This window comes from Phyllostomus discolor, chromosome 3 (genome assembly GCF_004126475.2).
Source record: "Phyllostomus discolor isolate MPI-MPIP mPhyDis1 chromosome 3, mPhyDis1.pri.v3, whole genome shotgun sequence".
In the NCBI taxonomy this organism is placed as follows: domain Eukaryota; kingdom Metazoa; phylum Chordata; class Mammalia; order Chiroptera; family Phyllostomidae; genus Phyllostomus; species Phyllostomus discolor.
The window spans coordinates 111,309,996-111,322,294 of NC_040905.2; the positions used below are offsets into that span (position 1 = coordinate 111,309,996).

A 12,299-nucleotide genomic window follows, 5' to 3' on the forward strand; every position below is an offset into this window, starting at 1 on the left:
AGACCTGCAATCTCTTAACTGCAGCCCTGGGGCCAGGTATGTTTCTGAACTCAGAATTTTGGGGGTTTTAGAAAGGTAATGTGGCATGTGTACATGTGACAGCTGGGCCAGGTTTGGGGTGGCACCCAGTGACCCACTGAAATGTCGACAGGGAGCAAACTCGCTTCCCCACCGAGCAAGTGGCTCCCTCCAGCCTCTACATCCTCACCCAGCACAGGAGCACATACAGCAGCTGCGGGCTCTGAGATGCAGCCGGCCAGACTTGGATTGTACCCGAGTACAAACACCCCCAGATTTCAAAGATTTCGTATGAGAAAAATAATATTTTTAAAAGAATGTAAAAAAGTCATTAAAATTCATTTCTCCAGCTTCTCACCTTTTTAAAAAAGATTTTATTTATTTACTTTTAGAGAGAAAAGAAGGGAGGGAGGAAGAGAGGGAGAGAAACACCAATGTGTGAGAGATACATCCATCAGTTGCCTCTCACACGCCTCCCACTGGGGAGCTAGCCCACAACTCAGGCACTGATGGGGAATCAAACTGGTGACCCTTTGGTTTGCCTGCCAGTGCTAAATCCATTGAGCCACACCAGCCAGGGCTGCTTCTTAGCTTTTTTTTAATGTGGCTACTAGAAAATTTGTAAGTGACCATGTGGCTTAATTTTGTGGCTCATATTCTGTTTTTACTGGACAGATGCTGCCCTAAGGAATCTTCCATCATTTGGGCAGGTGTGCCCTCAAATGAGTTTATTCCAAACTTATTTAAAACAACAACAACAACTTCACATGTCAGTGCTTTGGGATTTCTGCATGTGATTGCAATTGCTAGATCAAAGATGTAACCTGTGGGCCTGGAAATCCAGTGAGAAGGAAAGGGTGGGAGACCCTCTCCCCAGCCCTTGGCCAGCTGGCTCCACTGCCAGGCCTGGCCTGATGCCCCTCCCCAAAGCCCCCACCCCCACCCCCACCCCACTCCGATCAGCCCCCTGCAGCTGCGCTTCCCAGGGCCCTCTGTCCAGGCCAACCCAGCTGCTGGGTCAGCCCTGCCCAGCCACTCCTCTGCAGCTCTTCAGGGGGAAGGGGAGGAGGATGCAGGAAGAGGTGGGACGGGGGTTGGCCTGGGCTGAAGCACTCCACCAGCCTCAAGCAGAAACCAGCCATGTCCAGCCTGGGGCTCCTGCTCCTGCTCTTGCTGCTGGCACCGCCACTGTGGTCCTCCTCATTGCCACCGCTGGACACCCCAGAGGGCAAGGCTACCATCGCTGACCTCATCCTCTCAGCACTGGAGAGAGCCACCTCCTTCTTGAAGAAGAGGCTGCCCGAAATCAACCTGGATGGCGTGGTGGGGTTCCGGGTGCTGGAAGGTGGGTGTGCTCCCCTTCCCCAGGACTGGCCATCTGGAAAACCAGTTCTCAGTCTGTCACCTGCCTGCTCTGAACCTCTGGGACTTGGCCACCTTCTGGTTTTACTGCAAGGAAAGAGGGGTAGGGGGTGACTTGCTTCTTTTGGGTGGCTGGGAGCCCTGCTCTTATCACAGTTTTTAGAAGCAGATGGATTCAAAGGCCACATGGGAAAAGTTAGGAAATTATTATTTTCCCAGGAGGAAGTGATCCATTTGACTGTCCCTCCCTCCTGACATGCCACGAACAAGGTGGGCAGAGGGTGTGTGCCCTTTGAAGGGGTATTTGTGGGAGGGCCGCCATGGAAAACACCAGGGACCCCAAAGGTCAGTTCCAGCCCCAGTCCCGCCCACTTCTAGCCAAAGCCGCCTGGAGGCTCTGAGAAAAGAGCCAAGCGTTTGTCCAGCTTTGAGAAATGTGAGATCCCCAAGGAGGGGACTGGAGGCAGGCCAAGGCAAACAGGGAGCCAGCCCACACACGCCCTACGAGCTGCAGTAAGTCCCTCCCCACAGGCCACCCTAAGGGACAAAGAGCCAACTGGGTGTCAATCAGCCTGGCACTCTGGCCGGCCCCCCTCTGCGTTGCCAGAGTAGCTCTCAGCCCACCAGAACTCCAGGTCCCTGCAGGAGGAGGGGCTCCGGGGCAAAGACAGCTCCCTTCGTTCTGGCCACCGCCATTCTCTCCGTCCACAGCAGGGCCACTGCTAGTCCGTCCATAGGGCGCCTTTGTGAGAATTAGAGGAAGGCTCCCCTTTCCTCAAGTCACTTCACTGCCACCTGCTGGAAAATTGTCTCCATCCTTGTGCAAACCCAGGACAGGAATGTGTCGTCCTTGCTCAGCTCCTCCAACTGCACAAGGTTCTTCACCCCACACTCTGACTCCCCCTCCTCGTTGTTCTCTCCTGTGTAACAACCCTAAGACTCCCAAACTAACACCAATAGCTACACTTTATGAAGTGCTCACTTTGCACTATGAACAATGCTAAGTCCTCTCATGCATCAGCTCAAGTAATTCTTTCAACGTAGAGAGTTTATTCAGAAAGTTACAGAGGTAGTAGAAGTGAGCCAGCTGTGGTGTGTAGGCTCAGGAAACAAGTTACAGAAGCAAAAGAAAGGCCCGTGGAGCTCAAGAGGGAGGAAGGCAGAGGTAAGGCACCTGGGAGGAAGAAAAGTAGGAAGAGAAAGGTGTGGCATGCTCCCAAGAGGCAGAGCACACCTCAATTAATCCTTATAACCCCCTCCTCCGAGAAGGAAGGGCTATCATTATCCCTGTCTTACAGATGAAGAAAGTGAAGTGGAGGGAAATTAAGTGACTCTCTTGTTACCCGACAAAAAAGCATCAGTCAGAACTTGAACCCAACCCACCCCCATATATCTTAGCCACCCAAATCCTTCTCACTCTGGCCCTATCCCCACCACCCAGCCGAGCCCCACAGGGGCCCAATTTCCAATAAGCTCAGCAAATTCTTTCCCCTCAGGAGCTGGAGGAGGCAGAGAGACTCAGTAGGTGTTAATATCTTAGGATCTTTTTTCCTACCCACATGGCTTGTCTGATGGTGGAATGAGTGCACTCTGCTCCCTCCCAGTGCAGCTAGACGGCGTGCAGAAGGAGTGGGCCCGGGACCCCCAGCTGCAGCCGCCCAGCTCGCGTGTGGGGACGCTGGTGCAAAAGCTGGTGCTTCTCCTCCACAGATCCATTTTCTACCTCAAGATGAGTGATCCCCAGTACCTAACAGGTAATGGCATGGGCTGGATCTCGTTTCTTCAGGAACACAGCCTCTGGGGACATTCACAGAAATAGCCTAGTGTGGCCACTCTGATGCAAAGGGAGGGTCCGGGACAGCTTGTAACCACAACCAACTGAGTCCTGTTGGGCCAAATGCACCACAGGCTGCCCCTGGGGAGCGTCTGTTCACACCTGACCTCAGACTGGGATGGTCTCTCCCACCCACACAGAGCGGGTGGGAAGTGGGAACGTGTCACCTCTCGTTTGTTCAACTTGTGTCCTGGCTTGGAGGCCTTCATCCTAGACCAGAGGGCGTGGGTGGCAGGAATCTAAATGGTAATTCAGCCCTTTGCACAGCAAATATTAGAGTCCCTCTTGTGCCTTATAAAGCTAGGAGTTTGTTCTCCTAGTCAGCCTTAAGATGCCTACCCCAATAAGGGCCCCATCCTATAAGCCTGGCCTGAATTGTTCAAGGGGTGGGGAGTGGAGACTATAAAACCAGTCCATCCTGCTCATCTGACCCTGTCTCCCAGGCTCCCGACTTATGTCAGGCCCCACTGCTCATGACCACAGCCCAGCCCTCCCTAGCCCTGGCTTGGCTCTCAGCAGGGGAGGTCCTCCACCCTCTCCCAGGCCTGGTCCCTAAGGCCCTCACAGCTCTTGTCATCCTAAAGGAGCCCCTTGACTGGGTAACTCGGTTGTAAGAGCTTCACTTTCTAACTGAACTGAAGGAACCAGCTAACCCTCTTTATCCATCTCCAGCTTCCACAGATGCAGTGGATTTAGCTAAAACCAGTCCCAACAACATTGTTCTAGTAATTTTTTTAATAGTTTTTGTTTTGTTTAGAAAAAGAACTTCTTGAGTGTTTCAAACGCGATGCCCAGCCAGCAGCAAGGCTCAGAGCCCTGTGCAGACACCGTGTGTGGTCAGGGACGCCCAGGGAGGCTCACCCAGTTCCCTGGCTCTGAGCCGCAGGAGCCTGGGGCAGGGGGTGGTGAGCATAGCATGGCCCACTGCTCCTGGGGCTCTTTCCCACCCCCTCCTCTCTGCCAGAGTTCCAGCCCACTGTCCAGCCCGGATTTTGGAAGCTCCCACGTGTTTGGATACACACCAACGCCTCCATGGTGTACCCCACACTTGAACCCCAGGAGACCTTCTCAGAGGAACAAAGTGACTTGTGCCTGGTGCAGCTGCTGGGAACTAGGTGGGTTCCCTGTATCTGCCCCGCTTTCCCAAAACCCGGAAGTTCTTTCATTCCATCAGTCTCCCTGTCCAAGTAACTCTCCAAGCCCTCAAGGGTTTATACAAAGTCAGGAGCAGCTTCCCCAGAGCCACTCTGACGCCACCCTCTCCCAGTCATGTCGCATGTGAGTTGGCTCCCACTCTCCACCCAAGGCTGCCCGCCTAGTCCAGCCACCCCCACCTCTGCACTCCCGCCCTCACCTCCTGACTGGTCTCCCCACACCAGAGGGATGCTGTCAAAAACCACACCTGAATACTGCAGTGTGAAGCTTCCTATTGTTCTCAGGACAAAGCCCTGCGTCCTGCTGCCCTTCCAGATCCCCAGGCCCCTCTGGTCCAACCCTGAGTGGTACTCTCCCACATAAGCCCACCCCTTTGCCAAGAATATGGCTCTATGAGGCCTCCTCCCACCCCCCCCAACCCCCCACCCCTGTGCCTAAGTAACTGCTTACAGTTGAGGACTAGCTCCTGCAACTTACCTCCAGATACCTCCAGAACCTTCCCTGACCCCACTGCATAAGGTTGACCTCCCATGATGGGCTGCCTCTCCTAACCCCACTGGTAGCCACAAGTGCAATACACATTTGTTTTATGGTTCTGTTTCCCACACCCAGCTGTAGGTCTGGAAAGCAGTACTCAAGCCTAGATGAGCTCCCCATTTTATCCTGCTGAGCTGCAGCCTTAGAGCAGGGGTGTCAGACTCATTTTCAGAGGGGGCCACATCAGCTTTGCAGTTGCCTTCAAAGGGCCGAAATCATTTTAGGACTGTATAAATGCAACTACCCCTTAATTGTTGAGGAGTTGAAATTACATTCGGCCCTTTGAAGGCAACAGCAAAGCTGATGTGGCCCCTGGTGAAAATAAGTTTGACACCCCTGCCTTAGAGCATATTCCCCAGGAGCGCCCTAGATGCAGGGACCCATGGGCACTGGGGCAGCAGGTGCTCGAGCCCCCATTCTCTCAACCTCCTTTAGAGAGGGGTTTGTGTCAGGACACAGCTGGGCTCATAGAGGGCCAGAGCTTCATCTGGCAAGGGACCCACCCTGTTGCCCCATTCCCTTTTATGGGGCGAGCCTGGTACAGGCGGAATGGTCACACTGGGACCAGACCCCAAACTGTCTGGACTCAAGAGTTCTGGTGGAGCAATGGGAAGTTACAGCCCCCATGGCTCCTCCAGCCCAAAATAGCTCCAAGTCACCTTCCTGTGCCGGGGGTGCCAACCTAGCCGATCAGAACAGACACCTGTGTTTTACCTAGCAGTCCCTTGCATCCAGCCAGCTGCCTGGAACCCACTGGGTTCTAATCACTAGTGGGGGAATCAGGACCAGGGAGGCTCCAGGCCTTCGGGCTTCCTTTGGGACACCCCTCACAGCCTGGACCACCTCTCCCCCAGCACCGACGGCAGCCAGCCCTGCAGACTCTCCGACTTCTGCAGGACCCTCATGACCAAGCCTGGCTGCTCAGGCTACAGCCTGTCCCACCAGCTGCTCTTCTTCCTCTCCGCCAGAATGGTGAGTGCCTGGTGTGGGCCCGGCCACACCCTGAGGAGGTGAAGGGAGATAAAGGAGCTCTTGGCAGTGTGGTTTTTTATACTGCACACTGGGAAAATAAGCGGGTTTTTGGACCTGTGCTTTGAACATCAGGACAGAGAAGTGAGAGTAGTAGCCTGCTGCCCAATGGCTATAAAATCTAACCAAGCTGGTTGGGGGTATGGATTCAAGATTCTGTTGGACAGAGAGCTTTGCATGCTGAACACGGTCACAGGGCATCAGAAAACAAAAAGAGAGTCAAAGAGAAGCAGCAGGAAGAACTTAGTAAAACCAACAATGGAAAAGGACTTAGAATAAAGTTGATAGCTGCTTCCAGGAGACCAAATCAAGGCCAAACCGGCCCCACACCACCTCTCCAGTGCCCGATGCCCAACGCGCTTCCAAGCCCCAGATGTCAGACTTTGCTAAGTGATGATAAATGATCATTTACAAACATCCATATTTGTTTATATAGAAAGGTAGGGCTCATTATCTCTACTCAAAAATGGAATGAAATGTCCAGAAATTTTATCTGAAACAGGACTTACTGGTTTTCTTTAACAGGTTCTTTTATTATTATTTATTTGCAAATCATCATGGACCAGTATTTTTGTAAATACAATAAAAACCAAATTATGAGGGAAATTATTTTGACTATTAGATACAACAGGTAGAAAGTTATCCTGACACATTGCTGTAGAGGTTTCCCAAACCTATTCTCATCTCCCGTCCTCTCCCAGCAGTCATGGCCCACCCTTTGAGTAGCGCTGAGGCCGTGGGACCAGTCAGTCTAGAATCAGAATGTCCTAACAACAGCAAGTGGCAAGAGTGCCTCCTAGTGTGGGGCATCCTGTAGTGCACTTCCCAGGATAGTCTCACCCACCTGCGTGAGCACCCTTCTCATGCAGCTCCCAGCAGCATTACCCTTTCACTGTTCAAGGGGAGACCCTTGAAACTCCAAAAGATTGATTTAGCAGGCCAAGGTGACACAGCTCCCAAGTGGCAGGACCAGGACTCAAACCCAAGTCTCTCTGAGCCCCAGTGATTGAGCTTCCAGCAGGTGGGGAGTATGGGTGGGGAAGAAATTCTGGGGAAACGGAAAAGACCTGACCCAAAGGTAGCTTCTTGCAGGACCATCTCAGAAATGCAAGTCTTTTCCTGTAACAGAGCACCCATCTGTCACCTGTACCACCAACTTCCTTTGTCCCCGCAGAAGGGATGCACGAACGGGCTATTCCACCAGAGCCCGCACTACATGAACCTGTTCTGTGCCAACATGATGGACCTGAACCAGAGGGTTGAAGCCATCGGATATGCCTACCCTAGCCGGGATATCTTCATGGAAAACAGTGAGCATTGCTGTCTGGGGACAAAGTAACAGGGTGTCCCTGATAATGGGCACACACACACAGAGTAAGGCTGCCAGATTTGGCAAATAAAAATACACAATGCCCAGGTAAATTTGAACTTCATAAAAACAATGAATATTTTTTAGTATAAATGTATCTCAAATATTACATAAGTTATACTTGTATTTAAAATTTTTAATTTGTTGTTAATTGGAAGCTCCAATTTAACTGGGCATCCTGTACTTTATCTGCTGCTGTTCTGACTGTTTCCTGCCCCCAAAGGCTGACCCAGTGACAAAGTTCTAGATGGACTGACTGACTGACTGGCAAACAGGCCCTCAAAGCCTTAGAGATGAGGGGGTCCCCGGGTGGTCATTCCTTGGCTTCGGTGTCCACATCCCTCTCCTGTCCCTGACTCCTGAGTCACTTCGAACAGGGCCCTAAGTGGGAGGCAAGAGCCAGGCATGGGAGCTGCCACTCACTAACGCACAACCTCAGGGCTGCCTCCTTCCAGCCACTGCATTGAGCACCCTCCTCCTGGCACTACCTGGCCCCAGAAGAGGCAAATGGCACTGTAGTGTGGCCTTGGGGAGTGGCAGGAGGTGGACCTGTGGGAGCAGGGCTGCACAGAGTCCCCTGTGTTGACTTCCAGTCATGCTCTGTGGAATTGGTGGCTTCTCTGACTTCTACAAGCTTCGGTGGCTGGAGGCCATTCTCAGCTGGCAGAAGCCGCAGGAAGGATGCTTTGGGATGCCTGGTGAGCTACCCTCTGGCCCTGGCTGGGAGCAGAAGGTGGTGGGGGTCAGCATGTCCTAGGCTAGGTGAGGAAAGGATGCAATGCTGTTAGGGACACAAAAAGAGATCTGCAGCACCCAAGTGCATGCACACACACAGACCACACACAGGTGGAAATGGGCTGAAAACTTTGGAAGCCAAAACCTTGCAGGAGAGGAGGCAGTCATGTTGGAAGATGTTGGCCCCTTGCACCTGCATTAATAAATTCATTCCTCCAAGTATTGCCTGAGCACCTACTGTGGCCATGCACTGTTCTAGGCTCCAGATAAACTAGGGCACTGAGGAAAAGAGGCAAACACACCTAAAAAAAAACAGTAAGTGAAATAATTGTGAGCTCTGAAAGTGCTGTGAAGGAGACCCACGCTGAGAAGGAAAAGAACATCAGGGAAGGTTCTTTAGGCAGAGTGGTCAGGGGAGATGTCTGGGAGTCGGTGACGTGGAAGCAAAGGGTGGAAGATGCAGTCCCTGTCCAGCTGTGAGACACTGGACAGCTGGTCCTCATTGGAGTACGTTGCTTTACCTCTCTGAGCCTCAATTTCCCCTACTGTAAATAAACGGGCATCATAGTCTCCTTTCTAAATTGTGAGGAGCAGACATAATACATGGGAAACCTCTTGGGTACAGAGGAGGCTACCAATAAATGCTGGCGTCCTAAATGAAAAGTTTGTGGTGCTCAAGGAGGCAAAGCTTTTGAAATAAGAGAGACTGTTTTGAAGCCGAGGAGTTCATGAAGTGAAGATTCTCAGGCCCCAGACTTGTAGATTCAGCGGGTAGAGTTGGAGTTGTAGAACCTGCATTTTTTAAAATGTTTTAAATTTATTTTTTAATTACACTTGATATACAATATCGTTTAGTTTCATAAACCTGCATTTTTATTTTTATTTTATTTGTTAGAGAGAGGGGGAAGGGAAGGAGAAACAGAATGAAAGAAACATCGATCAGTTGCTTATCACACTCATCTCAAACCAGGGACTGAACCTGCAACCCAGGCATGTGCCCTAACCAGGAATTGAACCGGCAACCTTTCGTTTTGCTGGGCGACACCCAACCAACTGAGCCACACTAGTCAGAGCCATGAGCCTGCATTTTTAATGCACTCCTCTGGCCATTCTGATGTTGGCTGAGGTGGTGGTTGAGGGACCTCAATTTGAGAAATACCAGTAGATGACAAATTTAGGCCATGTGGAAGGGTCTGCAGACAGGTGCTTGAGGAAACTTCTGGAAGAGCCTCCAGATCCAAGAGAGGACCTGAGTTACTTGGGGTGTTGTGAGGGGGAGGTTTGGCAAGTAATGTTTAAAAATCCGTCTTGAGAAGTTCATCTTTCACTCTTCTCCCAGATGCTGAAGATGAGGAATTATCTAAAGTCATTCAACACCAACAACATTACTTGAGAAGAGTAAAGAGGCGAGAAAAACAATTTGCAGGTAACAAAATACCCACGGAGCTTCTTGGCACGAAACAGAGACTGCGCAGAAAGGCTACACATGGGGGCCCTCAATGGAAAACGGGCCCCCGCATCACTGAAGGGGCCCATCAAAGGGCCCTTGTGTTTGGGGAGAGGAATAGGAGTCCCTGGTACCCTCCCTTTGCAAAGTGGGGAGTCCAGAGATGTTGTCTCAGTGAAAGGAACAGTGAAAAGAGAAGTTTCAGTGTATTACTGAAAATCACAGAGAGAGCACCTCTCCATCGAAGTCTAATCAGGAGAACAATCTGCCTGAGAAACTTCCCAAGAGGGAACTGAATACAGGGAACATGCCTCAGAGGTGTGGCAGGAGCTGAAAATGGTAACAGTGAGAAAACCCTGAGATGAACCACTTCAGGATACCACTGCCCTCCCTGGAGACAGAGCTGTGGGGAGGGGGCTGTTAGCTGAATATTCAGGGGCTGGACTAGAGGAGCCACAGAGGGAGAGAAATGCCTCAGCTTCTACCTTAGCTCCACCTGTGCCTGCTGTTGGTGGGCAAGGCAGCCTGGGAAATGTAGTTGGAAGAGGTCAGTGCACTGGGATTTAGAGCAAAGAAGAGCGGGGAAGGAATCTGAGAGCCAACATGCAAGTAACTAGCACAGTCCCAGGGGCCACATGTCCTGGTGTCCCCAACTTATGCCTGTTGTCCTGGAGTGCTCCTTTTCCTCCCCAAAGCATCTTGGTTGAAATTATGTTATTTGGTCAGCCCATCAATGCGGAGAGACTGAGAATGGGATATAACTGTATTGGAAAGGAGAAAGGCAAGATGTAACATGGAATAAAGGGATGGAGAGAGGGAGGAAGGGAGAAAGAAGGAAGGGAGGACTTGATGTCAATCTTTTTATTAACAAAAATAAACCACTGCTGGGCAAAAGCAGGAAGGGAAGAGGAAAGCCAGCTCATCGTAGATGTCCAGCGTATGTTGGGGGATGATTTCAGTAACTGAACATCTCACCATCAGCCCCACCACGACCTCATCATCTACCTGCAGACAGACGAGAGAGGAGTGGAATCGAAAATCCAATGGGTCCATTTTGCAGCTCCCCCCAGGGGTTGTGCAGGGCAAGGAAAAGACTTTCTCAGGAGACTCCTAGAGGTCCCCTGCCCTGGCCAGGCCTGCCTGACACAGAGGGGTCTGGGACTACCTGTGGCAGGTGGTAGGGAGCCTGCAGTACACTCTGGGAGCTGGCTGCTCCCTAACCCCTGAGAGCTGGAGAGGGAGCTGGAGAAATTCTGAAGCCCGAGCCCCTTTCTGGGGCCCTGAAGATTGACCAGCAGCCTAGAAAACTGCCCAGGAGGGAGTGATGTGCTCCTTTTTCTACTTATAGCACACACTCATGGAGATTAAGAGCATAGGATTTGAAGTCAGGCTGTCTGGGTTCAAATCTGCTTCTGCCCCTATTCACTATTGGAATCACTTAATTTCTCTGAGCCTCAGTTTCCTCATCTGTAAAATGAGGACCAAATAGTGCATCCTTCATAGGGCTGTTGGTGTGGGAGGTTACACCTCCTCCCTTCATAGGAGGATGGCTGAAGAAATTTCTCTGGAGAAGGGAGCCATTAGCAGCCAACACACTCAGCTGGCAGATGGATGCCCAACCAAAGTGGAGCTGTGGGCACCAGGCTGGTTGGGGGAATATCTGAAAAGCACTCAACCCAGCACTCATGGGGGGACTCTGTCTCCCTCCCAGATGGCTGCTCCTCCCACAACACAGCCATGGCCGTGGCGGCCCTGGGTGGCTTCCTCTACGCTTTGGCACAGTACCCACCAGCAAACAGAGAGCTACAGCAAGCCACACCACCACCACCAACAGCCACTCACGTGGATGGCTCCATTCCTGCCACCCCAGGAAGATAAAACCGATGCCTTTCATCCTTCCTTCCTGAAGTCCTAGATCACACCCTGAGAAGGAGAAGGCTGAGAGCAAAGCACGCCAGCTTTGTCCCCTCAGGGTGCAGGGCCAGGGGAGGGGGGTGGGATGGATACAGGCATAGAAGCAATGAATAAATTTAGAGTGCAGTTGAGCGGGGAGTTGAGTCTTGTTTCTCAGCCTTTTGGACAACTTCTAGGGCTTTGTTCTGAGTCTTCAACCCATTCAACACAGACTCTAAAGAGACCTGTAAACTTTGAGCCTTAACCATTTGTTCAGCTGTCAACTGTTGCATCTTCCCCAATGGAAGGAATAAGGGTCTTGAAAATTAAGTTCAGTTCTGACCTAGAACTAGAAATAGAAGCACAAAAGGCAGCGCATAAAATCTTCACATCCTATGCAAAAATCTCTGTGGTATCGTGAAGTGACCTCACATCACAGTCATGTCATTTTACAAAAGGCAGTGTAGCATAATGGTGAACTGTGTGTCCTGCACCTTGGCTGCCTGAGTCCCAGTCCCAGCTGTCCCACTAATTAGCTCAGTGTTCCTGGGCAAAATCATTTAGTGTCTCTGTGACTCTTTTTCCACATCAGTACAATTTGGATAATCAGAGCACCTACTTCAGTGTTAGCTCCACTGCTGTGTGGCTCACATTTGTAGAGTACTGATAATGGCACTTGTGACATACTAAGTCCCCGGTAAATATTACCTGCTACCATAAGAGCGGGGATGTCAGGTGACGCGGGGGCTGTTCCCATGCAGTGGAAAGGGGAAGCTGACCTGTCAACATGTCTCTTATCACATTTTGTGTTTCTTCCCTTGTGTTCTGCACCAGTGTGAGTATATCTAAACATGTCAGCTGAAGTTCTGACAATAATTGAGTATTTGCCAAAGACCTTTAACTTCATTATGGACCCAGCC

The 12,299-nt window shown here is 51.2% G+C and overlaps 1 protein-coding gene across 2 annotated transcripts; it reads left to right on the forward strand.

Annotated features, from left to right (window-relative positions):
• The first annotated feature begins 1,064 nt into the window (after window positions 1-1,064).
• Window positions 1,065-11,631, forward strand: C3H16orf89 (chromosome 3 C16orf89 homolog). Of its 2 annotated transcripts, XM_028522718.2 has the most exons (8): window positions 1,069-1,363; window positions 2,985-3,134; window positions 4,179-4,329; window positions 5,761-5,878; window positions 7,110-7,245; window positions 7,898-8,002; window positions 9,379-9,465; window positions 11,198-11,631. In XM_028522718.2, exons 1-8 carry the CDS (start codon window positions 1,159-1,161, stop codon window positions 11,362-11,364), a joined length of 1,119 nt encoding a protein of 372 aa, XP_028378519.1. In that variant the 5' UTR covers window positions 1,069-1,158; the 3' UTR covers window positions 11,365-11,631. The 2 variants fall into 2 exon arrangements, with proteins under 2 accessions (XP_035876848.1, XP_028378519.1); XM_036020955.1 differs by lacking the exon at window positions 7,898-8,002 and having other exon boundaries at window positions 1,065-1,363.
• Window positions 11,632-12,299: the final 668 nt, after the last annotated feature.

What these genes read in the sequence shown, in the direction of transcription:
- C3H16orf89 (XM_028522718.2), top strand. Translation starts at nt 1,159, where the DNA reads ATGTCCAGCCTGGGGCTCCTGCTCCTGCTCTTGCTGCTGGCACCGCCA. An exon ending in AGGATGCTTTGGGATGCCTG is followed by an intron (nt 8,003 to 9,378) that starts GTGAGCTACCCT and finishes CTCTTCTCCCAG; the next exon opens with ATGCTGAAGATGAGGAATTA. An exon ending in GCGAGAAAAACAATTTGCAG is followed by an intron (nt 9,466 to 11,197) that starts GTAACAAAATAC and finishes TCTCCCTCCCAG; the next exon opens with ATGGCTGCTCCTCCCACAAC.